Genomic DNA, 24,198 nt, shown 5'->3' with positions numbered 1-24,198 from the left:
AAACTGGCCGACTGCTGGTCGGCCAGTTACTAATTCATAAAATCAATTAAATGCAGCCGACTGGGTCTTCTGGATGCGCCTGCTGCCAGCACCTTCTGTCCTGCAGCCGACAGCCCTTTGGTACTGCTGATGTCATCCTCCATGCAGCCGACAGCCCTTCTGATCCATGCTCTGCTCCAAGTCCTGCTCCATGTCCATCTTCTATTGGTTCATAGTCTTTATCTGCTTGCCCCTTCTGGATTTAGTCTTGAGAAAGTCCATGGCATTGCTGATGCACATGACATCCCCCTCTGCTAAACTTGATGACGGGAATCCAACCTGCTCTTGGATGACTGTCATCATCCCATTCCTGTCCCGAAGTCCCTCTGTCATCTTCCATCCCCGGCAAACCTTTTTCTCTGGAAATCCGGTCTGTTCTCCAAACCACTCTGTCTCTGATGAAGATCTATGCATCTGGTCTTCCTCTAGTCCACAATCCATTCCTGCCCTGGCTCTGAAACACCGTCTTGGTCTTCGTTCCTGGAACTGAGTCTGGCACTCTCACATCACCCTTGGAGGATCAACCTCCCTTGGGACCGTTCCCTTAGAACCTATCTGGCTCACGGAACTGCCATCCCCATCTGGCACTGTGGAACACCACCAACAAACCTCCTGGGAGTTCTTCCCGATCTGTGTTCCCGCCTTGGGCTTCGAATCCGTGTACTTTCCTGTACCTTGGACCTGTACACCATCATCTGGGACTGAATCAGTGTTTAGCTTTGCTGAGCCTGATGCTCTGATACCAATGTAACACGCGGAAGCTCTGGGTAGTCTTCTTTCAGCTCTAAACACTCTTGGAAACCTTCTGATGCAAAAACGCACCATCTGATGCAAAAACGCATGTAGAGAGAGAGTAGAGAGAGAGAGTGAGAAGTGCTGGAATTTCAGTATATACTATGGTACAAAAAGGTACATGTCTTTGCAGCCCTTGGCTGCCCTCTTGAAAAGGTGATAACACACCAAAATACTGCCCTAGACTAGGACCCTACTGACTCAAACCCCTAGTGGGTTGAATGACTCAAACAAAGAGCAAGTGTGCCTTTATATAGGCCTTGGAGCATGTGGGAAACTGGCCGACTGCTGGTCGGCCAGTTACTAATTCATAAAATCAATTAAATGCAGCCGACTGGGTCTTCTGTGGATGCGCCTGCTGCCAGCACCTTCTGTCCTGCAGCCGACAGCCCTTTGGTACTGCTGATGTCATCCTCCATGCAGCCGACAGCCCTTCTGATCCATGCTCTGCTCCAAGTCCTGCTCCATGTCCATCTTCTATTGGTTCATAGTCTTTATCTGCTTGCCCCTTCTGGATTTAGTCTTGAGAAAGTCCATGGCATTGCTGATGCACATGACAGGGGGGAAGAGGCGCTGCAGAGGGGAGGGGGGCGCGAAGACAAGGGGGGGGAGGCGCGAGGAGAGGAAGGCGAGCAGAGCAAGGCGGCGGCAGCAGGCGGAAAAAAAAGGGGGGGGGGGGGGGGGGGGGGGGGGGGGGGGGCTAAAAGACAGGCGGCGGGCAATGCAGGGAAGGCGGGGGGGGGGAGGAGCGAGGGGAAGACGGGGGGGCGAGCAGGCAGGGGGGGCGACAGGCGCTGTGCAGCAACGCGAGCAGGGAGAGGGGAGGCGGGAGCTTCAGCGAGCCGTTAACTCTCTTCTGCCTGGTGTGGACTATTTAGTATGTAAGTCTCCAGCCTAGTCTGAATCATTGTAAGCATAAAGCTGAAAATCAACCCCCCTCACATAAAACATCCCATAAGACTAAGTGCCTTGGAGATATCTAAACACTCGCTTCACAGCTCGCCGATGCTTTGTCCCCAAGCTGTGCATACACTTACTTAACAAGGATAAGTATACGAGACATCCAACAACATACTGTAGGTAGTAGTTACTAGTATCAAAAGGCTCACTGCCTATCTAAATCAGAGTAGAGATAGGTACGCAATATCTTCCATGCCAAACCTCTTCAAAAGCCCTCTACTTAGATTGAGACATAACAATGCCACCATTTGTGTCACCAAAGTATCAAAATACAGGTTGTTGACATGCAAAAACGCAACGCAACACCCCCCCCCCCCCAAAAAAAAAAAAAAAAAAGTGGCGAAGCTGACGTGGCATTGCCACATGGAAGGACAGCAACGCAAGGCAACCTTACAAGCTTGGAATAATGCAACCAGCTTTTGGAAAGCAAAAGATTAAAAGCTTTTTAAATACTAAAAAGATTCTTTTTTTGGGTATAAGTGAGTTTTAAAGCGCTTTTCTCAAGTGCTTTTGGGCAAGAACTATAAATTCAGCTATTCTCTCATTGTTGAAACATGTTAAAAGACAAGAGACCTCTATAGCTCTAAGAATTCGTACTCAAGACTCCCAGGGGTTTTATCTAATATAACTTGGAGAGGGGGGGGGAGGGGTCGGCCCAAGGCTATTCCAATCCCTAGCGAAGTGTTTTCTTTCTCTACTCTCTCTTGTTTGTTTATTTTCACGTATTACGCATGAATTTGTTGTTTCTTGAAGATAAGCTAAGTACTCGTGCCACAGCCCTTACGAAGGTCTGTTTACAGATACGTGTAAAGCCGCTATAAGTCAACCTCGTCTCAAGGCGCATCCTGGCCGATTGGTCTTGAACAATGATGATGCGGGGTATCTATCCCCATCTCTCTCACATGGGGGGATGGTGCGAAAGCAAAAGATTAAAAGCTTTTTAAATACTAAAAAGATGTTTTTTGGGCTATAAGTGAGTTTTAAAACGCTTTCCTCAAGTGGCACGATAGCAACACAAAGCAACCTTACAAGCTTGGAATGATGCGACTAGCTTTTGGAAAGCAAAAGATTAAAAGCTTTTTAAATACTAAAAAGATGCTTTTTGGGCTATGAGTGAATTTTAAAGTGCTTTTCTCAAGTGCTTCTAGGCAAGAACCATAAATTCAGTTATTCTCTCATTGTTGAGACATGAATTTTAAAGCGCTTTTCTCAAGTGCTTCTGGGCAAGAACCATAAATTCAGTTATTCTCTCATTGTTGAGACATGTAAAAAGACAAGAGAGCTCTCTAACTCTAAGAACTTGTACTCAAGACTCCTCCAAGGGGTTTTATCTAATATAACTCGGCAAGGGGGGGAGGGGGGGGGGGTCGGCCCAAGGCTATTCCAACCCCTAGCGTAGCATCTTCTCTCTTTATTCTCTCTCTTCTGTTTATTTTCAGATTTTCTCAAGGTTTTACAGGCGAATTTGTTGTTTTCTTGAAGATAAGCTAAGTACCCGTGCCACAGTCCTTACAAAGGCCTATTACAATCTGTCTGCATAAACTGAACACACAAGTAAAAGTGTAATTGGCCAAGATCTGACACTTCAAAAGCCCTATGTAATTCAGCTTTGAAATCTGAAATTACATAGCGTATGATGATCACTATGTCTGCACCATTAATGTGCACATATAGAGTACTTTCAGTTGGACTATTATGAAACCCATGGCTGGTCAAATATGCATGTATCTTTGCATACCATGATACTTTGTGTTCATGACATACAACCACAAAGCCAAGAGGTTGATGCACATACGCTAATCACCATTTGTTACATGCGGAAGCTCTGAGATGCTTCTTTCAACCCTAAACACCATCTAGAACATGCTGATGCAAAAACGCAAACAAAAGGGAAAGTAGAGAGAGAGAGAGAGCTGGAAATTCAGTATTTCATATGGTACAAAAAGGTACATCTGTCTTGCAGCCCTTGGCTGCCTTCCATGAAAATGTAGAACACCTAAACAAACCCTAGTTCTATGACCCAACTCAAAAGGAGTTGAATGCTGAAAACGATGAGCACTTTGGCTATCTATAGCCTTGTGGTGGCCAAGTGGACTAGCCAACTGCTGGTCGGCCAGCTCCTGGACATAATTAATCATATGCTGCGGCCGGCTGGTCCCTCTTCTTCTGCGTACTCGTCAACAGCATCCATGTCCTCCACTAGTCAAAACCCCCTTGCCAAAGCAGCAAACAATGCTCCAAATCTGTGGTTCTAATCATTCTTTAATCCTTCTTTATCTGGCTGCACTCTAGGATTAGTCTTGAGATTAGCATGTACATGTGTGAGTACATGACATCCCCCTCTGCTAAACTTGATGACGGGATTCCAATCTACTTCTTGGATGACTGTCATCATCCCATTCCATCCTCCGAGTCCCTCTGTCATCCTTCCTGCTCTGGCAACCTTTTCACTGAATACTCAACCCGGTCTCCAAATTCACTCTAACTCTAAAGAAGATCTGTGCATCTGTTCCATCCAGTCCCCAATCCGTTCCTGCCCTGTCTCTGAACACCGTCTTGGTTTTCATTCTTGAGAAACGAGTCTGGTACTCTCACTCCACCCCTTGGAGGATCATCCTGTCAGAATACACAGCAGAGATGATGACCAAATCTGGGAACACGAGCAAAAACGCAGTGCAAAAAATCACAGCACAAGAGAGAGAGAGAGAGAGAGAGGCGTGTAACTCTGCTCTATATACACAAGAAGATCCCGAGTATGATACAAAAATGACAAGGGGGCTGGGGGCCATTTTATACGGCCCCCCATCAGCAGTCGGCCTACTGTAGGGCAGTCGACAGGACACAAAACACCCCCACGACTGAAAATCCACAGTCGGCCAGCAGTAGAGGGAGTCGGCCAGCATCAGGGAAGTCCACGACTCATGAAATGCAGTCGGCCACTTCCAGAGTCTCCACAGATGCAGTCGGCCAGGTTCAAGGTCCTCCTGCCACTACTAGACTGCCTCCCATGCCTCGGAAAAATAGGGAAAAATACGGAGTGGAGACGGTGTCCCAACACCTGAAAGGCACTCTTGTTCTTTCCCACACGAGCACACCCCTACACGTACACCCCAGCCCAAAGGACCATTTATATGGTATGGCTCATATGGTTTTTTATATGTAGCCGCGTTAGTGTGGTTGGTTTTTTATATGTAGCCGCGTTAGTGTGGTTGGTAGTCATTTAGAGGCTATATCAAGCGGGTACAGTTTTGGCCTACATCAGCACTTCAAACATGCATATGGATGTTTTCACCAAAAAAAAATTCGATGCCGGTCTAGACGACCTCGAGCACGTGTTGTGGGCCCGCCATGGTCCCCACCCGTTAAGCGCCTGACCTATGCGCACACCTCTGATCTCTAAGTCACGAGAGGTAGTGAATGAGAAAACACCTCACAACCCACAACAAAGGCCCTGGTGTATAAAAATAGACAGGAGATGACTTCTAACACCCCCTCTCAACTCCTGGCTGTGAAACCAACCACAAGGAGCTGGGGTGCCGCCTGAGTAAATCCCGAGATAGCGACTTCGTGAAGAGGTCCATCGTACTGTCCTCCGTCGAACAGAATTCTAGCAAGATGTCATCAGCAACGATCTGTTCACGAACAAAGTGCCTCTGGATGACCATGGGTTCCTCCAGTGGAAGCCCAAACCTGCAATGCAACCTCTGCATTCTCACCACCTCACAAGCAGCATCACAAGCAGCTCGGTACTCTGCCTCTGTCATAGTAACCAGAAACGGCGTTTCCGCCTTCTGGAAACGATCCGGCCGTTTCTGGAACGGCAGACTGGCGGAAACGCCGTTTCCGTACTTTTTTTTTTGGCAGGTTAAACGGGGGGGCCGTGTGCGATTTCTTCATTTCGCTCCTCCTTTCCTGCGATTCTGCGAACGCTGCGCCTGTCACCCATTGCCACACAAGGGCCCAAGGCTCAAGGGCAAGGCCCTAAGGCTCAAGCCTTTGCCCCCACAAGGCCCCAAGGCCTGTACTCTGCAGCAGCCTGCTCTCCAGTCTCACAGGTGGCTGTCGGGCAGCCCATTCTTCAAGGCTTCAAGGCTCAAGCCACAAGCCTCCAAGGGCAAGGGTTCTCAAGGGCAAGTGCTTTCAAGTCTCACTATGCCTACAGATCCCTATTGGCGGTATGCAACAAAAGGGGATGGATATGTCGGAGGTGGGGGTTCCTGCAAGTGGAAATGTAATTTTTGTGGATATGAAAAAACAGGTTCAGTGACCCGGGTAAAAGACCATTTGGGGCATGTCCCGAGCAGAGATGTCGCTTTATGTCAAAATGTGCCGCCCGATGTATTGGCATCACTTGAGGGTTGGAGAAAGCAACGCCTTGGTTTGGTAGGCCATGCAATTTGAAGATTTACTTGAGGAACACTCTGGCCACATCCACTGCAGTGTAGGTTCCTTTTACTGGAATCAGATGGGTAACTTTGGTTAGTCTGTCAACTACCACGAAGATGGAGTTGTAACCTGATTGCACTGAAGATAGTCCAGTAATAAAATCCATATTGATACATTCCCACTTCATCTGGGAGATGTCTAATGGATGTAACCTCCTACGCATTTTTACTCTCTCCATTTTGACTTTCTGACATATCAGGAATTGACGTACATGATTAAGTACATCCTTTTTTAGTCCAGGCCAAAATAATCTTTTCTTTACAAGGGAATTAAGGGTCAACTTCTAAATGAAGGCCATGATAGCCTTATAACAGGACATCCAGGTTTCATCAAGACCTACATGTCCATCATTGGGAATAGTGCCCTTGGTTAAGCCTTGTTCACACATAGCGCTACCATAAGTGAGCATATGCCTACAAATCCCCCCTGTAGTGGAAGTGTGAACCTGTACAAGGTAGTAGATCACTCTCTGTATAAGAGTAAGCCCAAAGCTTTGCGGAAAGCTTCAAACTTTTCTCGAGGTAAAGCCTTTGTGAATAGATCTGCAACATTATCCTGTGTAGGACAATAAGATAAATTGATCTCCCCTGCATGTAGCCTCTCTCTGACATAGTGATAATGAATCTCTATGTGCTTGGTACGTGCATGAAATACTGGATTTCGTGCCACGGCCATAGCACTCTGGCTATCAGTGAGAATGGTGGTGGGTGTCTGCTGACACTCACGAAGATCAGCCAATAGTCTCCTCAACCATACACAATCTACTGTAGCTGTAAAGACTGCCCTGTACTCAGCCTCACAAGTAGATGTAGCAACAGTGGGTTGCTTTTTACTCAACCAAGATATGCATGAACTGCCAAGAAAAAAACAATTCCCACTGGTGGATTGCCTGGTATCATAATCACCAGCCCAATCTAAATCACTGTATGCATAAAGCTGCAAGCTGCCCCCCCTGGGATAGAACAAACCAAGATCCAGGGTACCCCAGGGTACCCTTAAGATAACGAAAGATGCGTTTGACTGCTTGCCAATGCTTTGTGCCTGGGCTGTGCATGAATTTGCTCAACAAAGACACCCCAAAAGATATGTCTAGCCTCGTGTTACACAAGTAAATGAGGCATCCCACTGCCTGGCTGTAAATGCCGGCCTCAAAAGGCTCTCCAATATCATGCATAGTAAGCCGTACACCTGGTTCTACCGGAGTAGAAATGGGCTTACATTCATCCATGTGAAACCTTTTTAGCAAACTTTTTATGTACTTAGTTTGCTGCATAACAATGCCATCATCTGTATGCATAAACTGTATGCCGAGATAGTAGTGTAAAGGCCCCAAATCTGACATATCAAATTCAGCTTTCAAATCAGCTTTGAAATCTGAAATTTGTGCTTTGCTTGTACCTGTAATGAGCATGTCATCTACATACAAGATGACTATGAGAATATCGGCATCGGTTTTCTTCACATACAATGTGCTTTCAGCTGGACTATTCTCATAACCTTGGCTGGTTAGATGAGCATGTATCTTATCATACCAAGCTCTTGGAGCTTGCTTTAACCCATACAATGCTTTGTGCAACCTGCATACTTTATGTTCCTCACCAGGAACTACAAAACCAATGGGCTGATTTACATATACTTCCTCTTGTAAATCCTCATTTAAGAATGCAGTTTTGATGTCCAATTGATGCACTTTCCATCCTTTATGGACAGCCAATGCAATCACTAATCTTATTGTGGTCATTCTCGAAGTAGGAGCAAAAGTCTCTTCATAATCTATTCCCTTTTTTTGGGAGTAGCCTTTAGCCACAAGTCTTGATTTGTACCTGTCAATAGTACCATCAGACTTTCTTTTGACTTTGTACACCCAATTACATGCTTGCCTTTAGGCAATTCCACAAGATCCCATGTATTGTTCTTCATGATAGAAGAAATTTCAGCTTTCATAGCTTGCAACCAATGCTCATTCTCATGTGCTTCTTCATAAGAAGAAGGCTCTATTAAATCAAAGAGACCACCCATTGCGAATGCAGACTCCCCACGATGTACATTCAAAGCATGGCTGGAACTAGCCCTTGTTCTACCTGTGTGAGTGGAGCTGCAAGTTTGCTTTCTTGCAAAGTTTTCAGCAACCATCTTGGCACTGACTTGGCTGTGTCTATGGCTGTTTGCTCTTCCCTGACAAGATCTTCCACTTCTTCCACAGAAGGGGGCTGAATGGCTGGCTGTTCCACATGTTCTACATGTGGATTTTCTTGTGTAGGGGCTGGCTGATCTGAATCCCCCCTAATTGCAATGGGTAAAAGTCCATCAAACATGTCCTGTATGCCTGTATCATTGCTTTTATACAAGCTGTACATGGGCTGTTCTGAATTTTCAGCAAATACCACATCTCTACTGACAAAAATCCTTCGTGTAGTTGGATTATAAAGACGGTATCCTTTGCTCTCATAAAAATGCATTTAATTGCTTTGTCATCTTGCTTTGTTCGGAGTTGTTCTGGCACATGTGCATATGCCAAACACCCAAATGTACGCATATACTCCACTGTTGGCTTTCGGCTATACCAAGCCTCAAATGGTGTTATGGTTTTCAAAGCTTTTGTTGGACACCTGTTCAACACATGAGCTGCACACATTATAGCTTCCATCCAAAATTTGTGAGGCAACTTTTGTGCTTTCACCATGCATCTTGCCATTTCCATGAGAGATCTATTTTTCCTTTCAGCTACACCATTCTGCTGCGGTGTATAAGGCACAGTACATTGGTGTTTGATGCCCTTTTGAAGCATATAATCATTGAATGCATTTGACATGTATTCTCCACCTCTATTTGAGCGGAGTGTTTGGACTTTACATCCACACATATTTTCAGCCATTGCTACAAAGTGTCGAAAGCATGTAAACACATTTGCTTTCGCTTTCAAAGGGTAAGCCCAAGCAAACCTGGAGTAGTCATCAATGAATGTGACAAAGTAAAGATGCCCCCCTATGGATGGTGTCCGCATCAGACCACATACATCACTATGTATGAGCTGTAATTTACTTTCAGCTCTAACAATCCATCTTTGGGGAATGGTTTTCGTTGCATCTTTCCCAAAATACACCCCTCACATACATGTCTTGGTGGAGACTCAAGAGGCGGCATATTATCAACCATATGATGCTTCTGCAAAAGCATCAAACTCTGAAAATTTACATGCCCAAAACGAGCATGCCATAGCTCTGCATCATGCATAGCAGGAGTGTGGGCAGCCACTGTATTTGCATCATAAGTGCGCTTGTCATAGCTGTCCAGCTTAATACCATGATGCATTCTGTTTGTCAAATGCAATGCAAGACATATCAGTGTCTGAAGCACTTGGTGTGTCACTAGTGCATGTGACTAAAAAAGTGTACTCTTCCTGGATTACATTAGCTGATTGCTGTGCTTTGTCATCAGAAGAGTCTGCTACTGCATTGCCTGCTTCTTTCCTTTTCTCTTTTGCAATCCGCTTTCTACATTCACTGATGTAGTGTCCAGGCTTATGGCAGTAGTGACATTTGCCCTTCTTTTTGGGCTTGTTTGCATCCCCTTTGTCAGACTTTTCACCACTAGAAGAGGGCTGTCCATGACCAGCCTTGCTAGACTGTTGTCCCCCATGCCTAAAGCTCTTTGCTTTACCCTTATCCTTGGCTGTAAATGTCTTTTCTCCACCACGGTTGCTCGATAAGTTTGCTCTTGTTTGCTCTTCCTGCAAGAGTAAACCCACGAGCTCTTCAAAAGTGACGGGATCACCACCTCCTCTCATTGATAGGTTGAGAGAGGTGTGAAAGCCCAAATAGGAAGGCGGTAAAGAATGAAGAGTGTTGGTGACCATCTGTCTGTCTGGGATAACCTCATCAATGTTAAGCAATTGTTCCTGCAAATCTTTCACTTTGGTGAGATGATCTGCCATGGAGTCACCCTCATCCATAGAAAGAAGATCCAATTCCTCTTCAAGTAGGCAACTCTTGCCTCGTTGCGTACCTGATACATTGCTTCCAATGTGTCCCATGCAAGCTTCGATGTCTTGCATGAACAAATGTGCGGAATAATAGTCCTTTTCACTGAAAGGGCTATCAATGACATGGCGTGTGCATCTCTAGAGTCCCATCTCTTCCGCTCTTGTGTGGGAGCAGGATCTACATCAGGAGCTCTTTGAGCACCTCCCCTTTGAGGCGTGGCTGGCTATATGGTAAGTGGGCGTGTGTCATCACCACACACGATGACCCAAAGCCCTTTGGCTACCAGCAAATTACGGATCATGAAACTCCAGAGGGAGTAGTTAGATCCATCCAGCTTGTCCTCCTGGGTGAGCACACCAAATACATCTGTAGCATTCTGTGCCATGTCAACAAAATATATCTGCAAGCAAACCAAGCACCAATGTACACTGCTAGGCAACCAAATGTCCTGTGCAAATGTATGCCTGCAAACCAAAGCAAGTGTAAACCTGCACCAAATTGTCCAATTACACACAATGTGTATACATGCGCGACAAATCGCAGCTGTAATGCCCAATTACATGCTCCAATCAGAAAATCCCCAATTTTTATGCACTCCAATCGCTTCAATGTGCATCTAATTGGCCAATTTCCACAAAAGCCCCAAATTTCTGCAAATGTAAGAGGTTCAATTTGCCAATTTTGACCTCAATTTTGAAAACCCCCAAATTGCAGGCAAAGCAAAATGGCCAATTTTTTCAATTTGTCCTGAAATTGATAAATCCCCCAAATTGGACCTGCAATTTTTCCTTCAATCTGACTTGCACAAAAGTGCCTGCAAAATCTGCATATGACCTGCACTGGAATGGCTGCAGAATTTGTATTTGTATTTGACCAAAAATTTGTACAGTGAAATACCTTCAGGCAAGAGCAGCAGGCTTGGAGCAGACAATCGAATAGAGTTGACGGTGGGAGCCGGTGGAGCTGTGCAGAGCTGCAAGTGTCGAGGAGGGCAGAGCTGCAGACGGTTGCATGCACAGCAAGGCGGAGGCGTGCAGAGGACGGATGCGGGCTCTGGGCGGTGGCGGACGAGCAGAGGCGGACAGCTGGTATGGGCCTGACCACCCCAAGTTCTTGGGACCGTTCAGTGGCGAGACCCCGTCCTACCTCACGGGCGAGTATCCGGGTGACTACGGGTGGGACACAGCAGGCCTCTCTGCAGACCCAGAGACCTTCGCACGCAACCAAGAGCTGGAGGTGATCGTTGCTGGTGTCGGGCGAGCCAGGCGGGCGCTGGTGTCGGACCAGCCAGAGGCGAGCACCCGGAAGCTGCAGGCAAGTCGGAACCTGGGGACGAGGCGCAGCGGGAGCGAACGGACGGCCAGAACGGAACTTCGAAGGTGGGTGCAGCAGAGCAGAGAGGCGACACCAAATGTGGTCGGTCAGAACGGCGAGCGAGCGAGCCGACGTTGGGCAACGACGGCTATGACGGAGCAGGGGCACGGCTGGACGTAGGTCGGGCGACGACGGAACTGAGCGCCGTCGGACGTTGGAGTAGCGCCACCGGCTACAGAGGCGGACCCGCCCGCGAGGCTGGGCGGAGGTGGTGGACTCGTGGTGGACTCGCGCCGCCCGTCTTTGGCGGCCGAACGGTGGAGCAACGACGGAACCCGATGGACGAACGGCGACGGAAAAACAGAACGTATATAGAAGTACAAAATATTATATGTTAGAGTGTCCTTTCACACTTGATGTCCAAGGGAAAAAACCACATGGGAAAAAGTGCCCTTGGTTAAGCCCTGTTCACACATAGCACTACCATAAGTGAGCATATGCCTACAATGCGGGCCGTTAGCCGCATTGGCTGTGAGTGGGAGGGTCCCTCGGCTGAGACAATCCGCACACGAGAATTAAAGAAGGAGAAACTCAACGTAGAAGGCCAGCTTGAGTTTTTGAAAGAAACATGGAAGAAATATGGCTGCACTATCGTATGTGATGGATGGTCAGATGTACACAAGAGGAATGTGTATAATGTGCTTATCTCCTCTTGCAAAGGCACCATGTTTTACAAGGCCATTGATGCATCGGCTGTGCGGGTCTCACCATTACAGGTCTCTTTATTTGGACACACATCAAGAAGGTGATTGAGGAGATTGGCCCACAAAATGTTGTGCAGGTTATTACGGACAATGGAAGCAATTGTGTCTCCATGGGGAGTATGTTGGAGGATGCATTCCCAACAATTGTGTATATTATTGATTGAGGATTTGGGGAGAATTTTTTGGGTCAGCGAAATCTTTGCCACCGCGAGGAGCATTGTCAAATTTGTGACACAGATACCAAAGGTTTTGAGCATGTACAGGGCTAATAGTACCTCGGAGCTTCTCAAGCCATCCACTACGAGGTTTGCATACATGTTCGTAGTGCTTGAGCGGCTTCTTCGTGTGCGGCCAAATCTGATTCGCACTATTAGTTGTGATGCATGGATCCAGTCGGGTAAGAGTATGACCCCAAAGTTTGTGGATTTTAGACGCAAGATCCTCAATGAAGCATGGTGGGAAGAGGCAGAGGCATTAGTGAAGACCTTAAATCTCATCTACACGGTCTTGCGCATTACGGACATGGAGGGGAGGACACTAGGCCTCATTTATGAGTACATGGATAGGATCGGGGAGGCACTAGACAACAATGCCTACCTATCTGTAGAGAGGTACGTACTTCTTCGCTCATGACTCATGGCTCATGAGCCTTTGCCAAATTGCCTTTTTGTCTTGGCTCTTTTCTAAGTTCTAACTTTAAAGTCTTTCTTTGGTTTTGTTTGTTACTTGTAAAATCGCGAAGATCAAGCAGATTTGGCAAAACCGTTGGGTTTGGTTTCATAGACCAATCCATGCCGTGGCTCATGTGTTGCATCGTCTATGGCGTAGCGAGGATCAGCTTGTGTGAGGAGCTAAACGATGGCTTCCAAACCTATGTGGAGAAATGGTGTGGTGGCAATTTGGAGATGTTGCGACGCTTAGAGGATGATCTCCTTGCTTTCCGCAACAACACTGGCTACTTCACAAGACCTACTGCAAAACTTCGAGAAACACAGCTTCAGCCGGTCTCATGGTGGGAGAAATATGGACATGGTGTGCCTACGTTGGTGAGTAAGAAGCCCCTCCGCTTAAGCTTTCTTATTTGTATAATGTACTAATCCTAAATCTGCTCTTTGAACAGAGACGTCTTGCCATTCGAGTCCTCTCACAAGATTGCAACTTTGGATCTTGTGAGAGGAATTGGAGCACATGGGCGCTCTACCATACGAAGAGGAGGAAGTTGGAACAAGTTGACTACAGCCCAACTTGAGCGTCTTGTTTTCTGCAATTGTAACTTGAAGCTTCTTGAGCGGGCAGCTATGGGTCCTAAGCCAATGCAAGTGAATGTCGACAAGATTGACATTGAGAAGGTGCGGGATATTCCCACAATTCTACAAGAGGACCGAGATCTTTACACTCTACTTTACGAGGAGGCCACAACACCAGTTCACGACACACGTGGTGGTTGTCGTAGGAGAGGGAGGCCGGCTGCAGCTAGTACTAGTGCTGCTACTAGAGAGGAGGCTACTGGAGAGGACTCATCTTCTTGCAGTGAGGACACACGCGAGAGCCATGAGGACTCTCAGGAGGATTCAGACTCCTCGGGTGCTTTAGATGAGGCTCAACAGTGATCACTGATTCACTGATGTTCCATGTTTTTTGTTTAGTTTTTCTTATCCTTAGGGATTATGGACAGCCGGCATGTCGGTTATTTTGTAGTTTTTGAACCATTTAATTTTGAAAATTGACAGTGCCACAGTGGGCACCTCTGACTCCCAAGTTTGATGATCATTGGTGCTGATATGTATGATGTATTATGATCACAATTTGCAGCTCGCTATGTATGCTTCAGCCTTCAGTTTTTTATGGTTCACATGAATTTGCCGCGACATCATACATGTCCATTATCTACATTCTGTTAAGTGTTATGATTCTAATGTCCACTTGAGTCTTTGATGTGTCTTGTTTGAGGTCTCTATGCATGTTTTTTGCATCTCTTGACATAAGTTTATTTAATAGGATGTCTCTATGCATGTTTTTTACATGTCTAAAATAAATTCAAAAGAAACTCCGTTTCTTGCCGTTTCCGACCTCGCGGAAACTCGGAAACACCGTTTCCAACCCGGTCTGAACCGACCGTTTCTGCCGGTCCAGGTTACTATGGCCTCTATCCTCGACAAGGCAAAAGATGACTGTCCCTTACTGCTCCAAAAAACTGCTCCTGGGCTTGAAGTAGATCTCCTCGTGTCCGGATCTCCTCCCCAAACTGAGTCACTCCAACCGTGGAGTTGGACTCCATCCAACAATCCCCCTCCTGTGTACAAGAGTCCATGATCCTTCGCATGCCGCAGAAACCACAGGAAATGCAATCCTGCCTCCCAAAGAGTCAACCGCAACCATGAGCTCAACTGCCTCATCAGGAAGCTCCCGTCCAATCTGGTGTCCATCAACCAGATCAATGAACCATTCTGCTTCTGAGTCAAAGAGGATCACACTGCTCACAAGGATCAACACCTGTTACGGTGCAAAAACAAGTCCTGGAAACCTGTTGAAGACCACGCAAGGCCTTCTGAAACCTGTCAACCACCCCCTCTGAATCCGGAACCACAAAGCATGGAGAAACCACCTCCTTCTGCAAGTAATCAACTGCCACCTGCTTGGCTTTCCGAAAGGTCCCCGTGGAAAGAACATCCTCATCTACAAGAGGTTCTTTGTCCCGAATACTGCGAGACATCAGAGCATAAGTTACCTGTTCAGTTTCCTCTGACTGACGAACACAAGAACTACCAACATCAGTACTGGAGAGTTCCTGCCAACTGCTGCCATCTACTGGCAAGCTATCCACCATCTGGTCCCGAAAAGCCTGCACCTGCAGCGTGTCCACATTTAAGTGGCCATTACCAGACTGCCACTCATCACAAACCTGAGGACCTGGGAGAGAGAGTGCTGAAAGCTTGTAAACTCCATTCTCCACTCCGCCTTCCCAAACCACTTGGCCTATTGCTTTGTCCCGGAGAGCAACAAAATGCTCATCAAACTCCGCCCGTACGCCAGTCTTGCAAACCTGATGCACTGACAACAGATGAAAACCAAGTGACGGAATATACAACACTTGGGAGGAATGCTTCCCCCCTCTGCCATCGAGAACTATCTCCATCTTGCCCTCACTGTAAACTGGGATAGTGGATGTATCCCCAGTAAGAATGTGACCAGAAAGCCTGCAGAGATCCTGTAAACCGGAACGGGAAGGAGTCATGTGCCTGGAAGCACCACTATCTAGAATCCACTCCCGAGTATCCGTTGCGGAGAGTCCTCCAATCTCCTCCCTGCCTGAAGAAAATGACACACCGGTGTCCACCACCTCCAGGTGCACAAAAGCCGGAGTCTTTATGATTGCTGTTGAGGAATCTTCACCCTTCTCGGTCTTCCGCTTGGGACACTGCCTCCAATAGTGGCCTTTCTCGCCACAATCATTACAGGTCCTCTCTGCCTTTAGTTTCTCGCGGTCAGTAACGGACTTCTTCTCAGAAGACTTCTCCGACGAAGCCTTCCCTTTGCCCGTGTTACGGCCTTTTGGTCAGTTAAGGCCTCCGAACCTCCACCCTCAGGAGGGTTCGTGAATCGTTCCTCCTGGTCCAGGACCATGGGCACAAGCTCCTCCCACGTGATGGTGCTGAGCCTGCCACTAGTAATCAAAGACGAGTAAAATGATGAGTACTCAGAGGGCAAGTGTGACAGCAACGTTATGGCCATGTCCTCTGACGATATCTCCTTCCCAGCCTGAAGAACTTCCTGTTGAAGAGCCTGCAGCTTGTTAATATGCTCCCGCATCGTCGACGACTTTGCAGGGCTCATAACCCGCATCTGTACTTCCAAGGAAATCCTTTTCATGGGCGATACCTTGTTGTAAAGAGAGGCCAAATGCTGCCATATACCTCTGGCCAGCGTCATATGCTTTACATGATTGATTACCTGCGGTGTGCAGTTGAGAAAGATAAACGAACGGACCCTGGCGTTGACACGATCCCACATCTGTGTCTGAGCCTCCCGGCCCTTTCGGATCGACGGTAACTCCCCTTCCTCTACTTCCGGCCGTGGAACCCCAACAACGACGAAATCAGCGAGGTCGTAAGACTCCAGAACAGATTCCATCATAACCTTCCATATGCCGTAGTTGTTCCCGTCCAACTGTCGGTCCACCGGGAACGTGGGGAGTGTTGGGATCTTCACATGCCTCTCGCCCATCTCAAACAGATCTGCCATTGCGGGGATGTACTCTGAAAAGGGTGGGTGGGTGGGAACAAAGAAGAACTAACACTTGCAAGTGGCTGTCCAGCAAATCAGCCCGCCGTCCTCTTGCTTCTCCTTCCCGAACAGTCCCAAACAGTCCACCAATCAGCAACACAACAGTCCCCCTCTTGCTCACACAAATCCCAAGAACTATCTAGAGCCTAAGCTCTGATACCATGTCAGAATACGCAGCAGAGATGATGACCAGATCTGGGAACACGAGCAAAAATGCAGTGCAAAAAATCACAGCACAAGAGAGAGAGAGAGAGAGAGATAGAGGCGTGTAACTCTGCTCTATATACACAAGAAGATCCCGAGTATGATACAAAAATGACAAGGGGGCTGGGGGCCATTTTATACGGCCCCCCATCAGCAGTCGGCCTACTGTAGGGCAGTCGACAGGACACAAAACACCCCCACGACTGAAAATCCACAGTCGGCCAGCAGTAGAGGGGGTCAGCCAGCATCAGGGAAGTCCATGACTCATGAAATGCAGTCGGCCACTTCCAGAGTCTCCGCAGATGCAGTCGGCCAAGTTCAAGGTCCTCCTGCCACTACTAGACTGCCTCCCATGCCTCAGAAAAATAGGAAAAAAATGGGAAAAAATACGGAGAGTGGGGAAAAATGAGAAAACACCTCATAAGGGCGGGCACACCCACAACAAAGGCCCTGGTGTATAAAAATAGACAGGAGATGACTTCTAACACATCCTCCCTTGGAACCATTGCCCGAAAGCCTTTCCTGGCTCACAAGACTGCCATCCCCTTTGGGTTTTGTGGAACACCACCAACCAACCTCCTGGGAGTTCTTCCCGGTCTTGTGTTCCTTGCCTTGGGCCTCTTACCTGTGCACTTTCCTGTACCTTGTACACCTTTATATGGGACTAAATCAGTGTTTAGCCTTGCTGAGCCTGATGATCTGATACCAATGTTACATGCGGAAGCTCTAAGATGCTTCTTTCAACCCTAAACACCATCTAGAACATGCTGATGCAAAAACGCAAACAGAAGGGAAAGTAGAGAGAGAGAGAGAGAGAGATAGCTGGAAATTCAGTATTGCATATGATACAAAAAGGTACATCTGTCTTGCTGCCTTCAAGGGCTGCCTTCCATGAAAAGGTAAAACACCTAAACAAACCCTAGTTCTATGACCCAACTCAAAAGGAGTTGAATGCTGAAAACGATGAGCACTTTGGCTATCTATAGCCTTGTGGTGGCCAAGTGGACTAGCCAACTGCTGGTCGGCCAGCTCCTAGACATAATTAATCATATGCTGCAGCCGACTGGTCCCTCTTCTTCTGCGTACTCGTCGTTCGACAGCATCCATGTCCTCCACTAGTCAAAACCCCCTTGCCAAAGCAGCAAACAATGCTCCAAATCTGTGGTTCTACTCATTCTTTAATCCTTCTTTATCTGGCTGCACTCTAGGATTAGTCCTGAGATTAGCATGTACATGTGTGTGCACATGACACCATTCAAGAATGCCATCTTGATATCCAATTGATGCATACTCCATCCATGGTGTGCTGCCAATGCAGTGACTGTTCTGATAGTAGTCATCTTGGACTGGGGAAAAAAGTCTCTTCATAGTCTATCCCATAGCCCTTTGGCTACCAACACATTCTGAATCATAAAACTCCATAACGAGTAGTTGGTTCCATCCAACTTGTCCTCCTGGGTGAGCACCCCACATACATCCTCTGTGAGAGAAAGCTCCATAGTCACAAGGTTGCCAGCCTGCTCCGATACCAAATGTTGACAAAATAAAAGAAATGGAGAGCTTGAAAATAAGAGAAATGGAGAGCTTGAAAGCAATGGAAGTGCAACTCAGTTGACACACAGAAGTTGCCCGTGGAAGAGCTCTCATGTAACTGGTTGTGAGAGAATGATCATTAACCAAAAGGTTTTAACAACTAAAACAAAGGCCCAAAAGTGGTCCAAGTAATGTGCGCCATGTGTCCCTATAAATATGGCTAAAAGTGGCTATAAGGTTTAAAAACCATCAAACTAAGGCCTAGTGTGCCTATCACTAATAAATCCTAACTCCTACATACATGTCCAGTACAAAATGTATATATCTCCTACATAGGAAACAAGCTCTGATATCAAATGAGAAATGCAAAAAGAGAATCTAGCACAACGAACACAATTACCACACTCACTTGGATAACATGACAAAAACAATCTATTACTCACAATAAATTGAATACATGAGTAGCACCATCTTTTTCAGGGTTTATGTTATGTCCCAAGGCTAACCAGGGTTAAGACCTTCAGGTTAGGTTAACCATAGCTGAACTTTTTCCCGAGCCATCCTTCATCACAAGGGTTTGCGATTCATGGCTCCTAGAGTCGAACTAATTGTCGAAAGGCAGCTCAAGAACATGCACTTGCGATTTACTCTAAGAAGATTCTTGCACACTTTGATACGACCTGATTTGATAATGGCAGAGGTAGGGTATCGGCCATATTCCCACCATACATACCAGTCCCTCAACTAAACCGCCCCAATTCAATGCCAAAGCGGTACCAAAAGTTTTGCCAGCATCATCCATGTTTTTAGACCAAAAAGCTATGACGTGGTAACATCCAATTGGCGGGCAAGCAAGGCATTGTTTCCTCGTTTGATGGTGTAAGCTGGTATTGAATGGACCCCCATTCAAAGTTACCTCCCCTGCATTCATTTAACTGGGAAATACAAGCATTAAACTCTCGCTTGTTGGCAAAAATGGGTAACATTTCAGCACAAGCTATTCCCCACCATCAAGGCTAGAGAGCGTAAACTAGGTTCCTAGCCAAATGGAGATTGCCCATCTCGGATGTGAACTTTGAAGGTACATAGTCAAATGAAGACTTCCCAACTCTTATGGTCGTCATATGGCGCAGTGAACACCTCTTTCCGCACCCCCCCCCTCCCCAAAGTAGCTGACATGTGAACTGCTGCGGCGCCTGCAGACCATGACAGCCAAAAATGCAGGCAGTTGGACACGTTTCCTGGAAAAGGTCTCCTGGCTGCCGCTAGTTGGCCTTTACCACCAGATGCCCTTACCAGAAACCGGCATCCCAACGGCCATTACTCCTTCAACTCCAACATTGGGCTCTAATGAAAAATTATGCCTCGTACCAAACAATAGCATAAAAATGAGCTTTCTGGGGGTGAGTATTATACCATTGAGAGTCACAAAAATTGGACAAAAGGGTGTTTTCCTTACCGGAATGGCGTTCTCCATCAAAGCAGCCTGAGGCCATTTCCAGGAACTACACGTGGACCTCCGTGATTGGTGGATGAGCCTATGCGATTGATGACGGGGCAATCTGGTGATCAGGCTTGCGCACGTGGTAGTGCGTGAGAGGCTGTCCATGGCGGAGCAGAAGGGGGGGCGGCAGCAGGAGGGCGAGAGAGCGGGCTCGCCGCAGCCGCAAAAAGAAACCGCCACCGCAGCAGCCGAAGAGCTCGATGAAGATGAGGGCACGCAGCACAAGCTCAGATCCATGGCGAGGCCGCAGGAGAGAGGAAGAAGTCCTCGTGAAGGAGGCTTTGATCTTTACTTCACGGGTTTAGAGACGTGTTTGCTGATAGACCATTGTAAATTAAATCATCAAACTCAGGTATTCAATTTGTCTAGATTTGATTTGATGATCAAAGATATAATAAATAATTGCATTTTAATATAAATGTAATTTGATTAGATTTAATGGTCAAGTATATAATTGCATTTTAGTATAAATGTACTTTAATTTCTATAATGTTAGAAATTGGTTCAAGTATATTTTAAGTTGAATTGAAGAAATTATAAAACATTGAGCAAAATTGTTGCTCAAGGGGAGAGAGAGAGATTAGATAACCTTGTGCTACTAAGGCTAAAGATGGACTATGCAACCCGAGAGAGAGAGAGAGAGAGAGAAGATTGCCTTGCGCTAAAGCCGAAAACGGCCTATGAGACCAATCAAATAACAGAGTGTTTGTATATAAAATATATCAAGAACCAACGGCAAAATTGTAGGAATGGTAGAGTGAGTTCGAGAGTTCCTCTCTAATGAAGGCACTAAGGGCAATAATCTTCCCTTTCAGGAGAGGAAGGTATCCGTGTGTGTGTGTGTGTGTGTGTGTGTGTGTGTGTGTGTGTGTGTGTGAGAGAGAGAGAGAGAGAGAGAGAGAGAGAGAGAGAGTGAAGAATTAACAACATGCATTGCCTTTCTTTTCTTTAATCACATGCTTTGAATGTTACAACCTTTACAATCAAAACTCTAAGCTATTTGCTTTAAAATGCCCTCTAGAAAACAAAGCTTATCCATTTGCCTAACAATCTGGTTTGTTGTGTGAACGTGCACAAATCTCTTCTTCATAGAGGTGAAAAAACATGGTGTGTAGAAGCATGAGAATATAACTATGAGATTAAAAGGCATTGAAAATAAATCAAAGAATGATAAAATGAAGAAGCTAAAAAAATACAACAATAAACTCAAGTGCTTGCATTAATTTTCTACGTAAAATAATTACATAGTTATACCCTTATCTACATAAAAGAATTACATAGTGTAGATTCACTAAGCTATACTTATTTTGGATCTAAGCTATATTTAAACTGATAGTACCATTGGAAGATTATGCGCTACAAAACCTTTTCTATGGTTAACATCTTGTCAAGACCTTTATGACACTTGGAGAAGAATTCTATTTCTCAAACACAAGAATTAGAGTAAACCATAGATTTGAAACAAATTAGTAGCATGAAACTTACGTAAACAAATTTATACCTAAATATATGAACATGAAAAGAGAGAGATCATTCTTGACACAAGATTGGGTTCAATCTCCCCTGGATGAGTGTGGCCTATCGTACCACTATCCATATTTATATGTACTAAAGCTTGCTTTTCAAAAAGATAACTCACAAAAATAAAGCATAAGAGCTTTTTGAGTTTTTGAGCGTACAAGTTCTTCCAAAAAATATAGTAAGCTAAAAATATAAAGTCTTGGGCCTACCAAAAGTACAAATACTAATTGGTATGTACAAAGGTTTGAGGCCTTAGCCTTCCAAAAATAAGTGCCAAAATATGTAACCATAATAGAGGTATTCCACCCGACTAACAAATAGTCTGCCACTCAATCATCGCCTACATCAAAATAACACACAAAGCCAATTAAACACATTAATCGTGACTATATCATACCAGTGCACACAACTAATTAAACACATTAATCATAGAAAATGATATGAATAAAAGTCGCATCCCACACATAAAATATCATCAATAAACATATGTCACACATATGGAATAAAATAATAATATCACCCACATTTCTATGTGTAAGTAATGGTTGCATAGGCATCCCCACTTGACCATAAAGGTTATGACTAACATTCCCTTTAGGTAATCAAGGAGGCAACTCAGTCATAAAACAATCAAAAAATTGTGAAATTAATGGCTCACGCAAGGTGTCCTTGGAAATTGGTTTAGGAGTAAGCTCATTAACCATGACTAGATAACTGTTTTCCTTTTTTCTCGTGGCTCACTTCACTTGGGTATGGCTAAGGAGTGCACAACCACTAAATTTTTTGTAATCCTTTTAGACATAGATTCTCACCATTGAATATGAAGGATAAGTCATGAGAATCATAATCAATGTGAGGATTGTGTCCGTGTCTCCATGGGGGTGCATTTTTATGGCGAGCAATTTTCAGCGAGCGCTTTTTGGTTTTAAAGGCAGCGGTCTCTCTCTCTACTCTCTCTCTCTCTCTCTCTCTCTCTCTCTCTCTCTCTCAATCTACTACAATCTCATAGCAAATTTTTTTTAAAGACACCATAGAAATATGAAACTTCCATTATATTCCAAAGAAAATTACAAGAGTTTTGCATATTATGACAACCACCTAGCTATCATCTTTGACTACTCTGACTACCCCAAATTCGCAATGAAGGTGGAAACTTCTCCTCGAAGAAGAGCCTCTTTTGCCTCTTCAATAATGCCAAAGGCTTTCCACATCCCAATGGGACTGTTGCCACTTTCACCTCTAACATGTTCTTGTCTGCAAGGTCTACCACCTTCTCTGTTCTAAGCTTCTTGTAGAGCTTGTGCACTTATGACGTGGTTTTCTATGCCTCCCAAAGGGCATCCGATTTTGGTTCTCTTTTCTTTAAGGTGTATAAAAGATGCAAGAGCTTTAGTTAAGATGCTTGCAAATGGCGTATTATTAGAGGCATTGGTGGATGAAGCCATGAAAATAGAGTGTATGCCCAACCGATGCCAATATAAAGAAATAAGGGGTGGGTGGGGTGGGATGTATCCCTCACATAATAGTCGTCGATGACAAACTCTACTCTATTTATAGGTTACATAAATATCATATAAAAATAACTTTTGAAAGCATATAAAATATCTAATGTCTATGAGGATGACTTACGGCACACAAAGACAACACAATCTCCATCTCACTTAAACTCTCTCTCTCTCTCTCTCTCTCTCTCTCTCTCTCTCTCTCTCTCTCTTTCTATCTCTCTCTCTTGTTAACTCAATTAACTACTATGTCATAGCAACTTCAACTACAATGTAAGTGTACAAAAGTGTTTAAAAAATGGTCAAAATCAACAATTTTTTTGGCATTACAAGAGATGGATTACATCAAAGAGGGCGTCTCGCGGGTAGCTCTACCAAATGGTACAGGTGGGAATAGCAGCCTCGCTAGTTCAGGACGTTGTGCCCATGATGAGGGCATCATATGAGGAAGCATGAGGGATATATGAGGCATTACATGTCGAAATTGAAAAGATGCAGGGGGGAAGAGAGCTTGAGCTCTTGCAAGCACACACACACTCACAAAACCCTAAAAGAGAACACACAAGGTGAGAGGCTGAAAATCTTCTTCTTCTTCACACAACACTCAACACACCATATACAAAGATAAGAGTACACACTATATGAAGAGGTACTCAACCAAATTCATACTAGGGTTCTCTATAGTGTGAACCCAACTAAATGAGCTGGTGCTATAACTATGCCAGTCTCTAGAATGGCTGTCACACAGCCTGTCATCCCACTGGCCGCATATCACCCATGATCTCACCAACCATGCCAGTGGTGTAAGTGTGGGGCCTATCCCCCAGGCGGGTCATCATCAGTGTCCACCGCCTCACTAGATGAGCTCGATATCTCAACACTCCCCCTCGAGCTCAACTCCATCTCATGTACACCAAGGGAAACCCTGAATTTGCAGAGCTTCTCTGTACCCAATGCTTTGGTGAAGATGTCAGCGACCTGATCCTGTGTGCTAACATAAACAAGGTCAACGTCTCCTACCAAAACCTTCTCTCTAACAAAATGGTAGTGGACCTCTATATGCTTCGTGCGAGCATGAAAAACTAGGTTCCTGGCCAACTGTATACTGCTAATGTTATCACAGAAAATGACAACTTGTCTATCCACTGATAGATCCAAATCTGCAAGTAGCTTTCTCAACCAAGCTACCTCGCATGCTGCCATAGCAGCACCTCTGTACTCGCGGCCTCTGTGTACTGGATAGAGCAATCGTAGGCTTCTTCTTGCTGCTCCAAGTCACAGCAGCACTCCCCAAAGAAAACATGAAGCCACTAGTAGATCTTCTATGTGAGATACTACCAGCCCAATCAGCA

General features: G+C 45.6%; 1 protein-coding gene across 1 annotated transcript in view; it reads right to left on the bottom strand.

Annotated features, from left to right (window-relative positions):
- Positions 1-20,154, bottom strand: part of LOC147622352 (CBS domain-containing protein CBSX2, chloroplastic-like) — a 61,842-nt gene extending 41,688 nt beyond the window's left edge. Inside the window, exon 1 of the mRNA XM_086823456.1 lies at positions 19,779-20,154. Within this exon, the coding sequence (XP_086679582.1) occupies positions 19,779-20,060 (282 nt within the window). The 5' untranslated portion in view covers positions 20,061-20,154. The remainder of the gene's footprint in view (positions 1-19,778) is intronic.
- Positions 20,155-24,198: the final 4,044 nt, after the last annotated feature.

This window comes from Cibotium barometz, chromosome 29, assembly GCF_041138505.1.
Source record: "Cibotium barometz isolate CiBa-2024 chromosome 29, ASM4113850v1, whole genome shotgun sequence".
NCBI classification, from domain to species: Eukaryota; Viridiplantae; Streptophyta; class Polypodiopsida; order Cyatheales; family Cibotiaceae; genus Cibotium; species Cibotium barometz.
The sequence above is the reverse complement of the archived record's forward strand: the minus strand, read 5'-3'. Positions and strand labels throughout refer to the sequence as shown.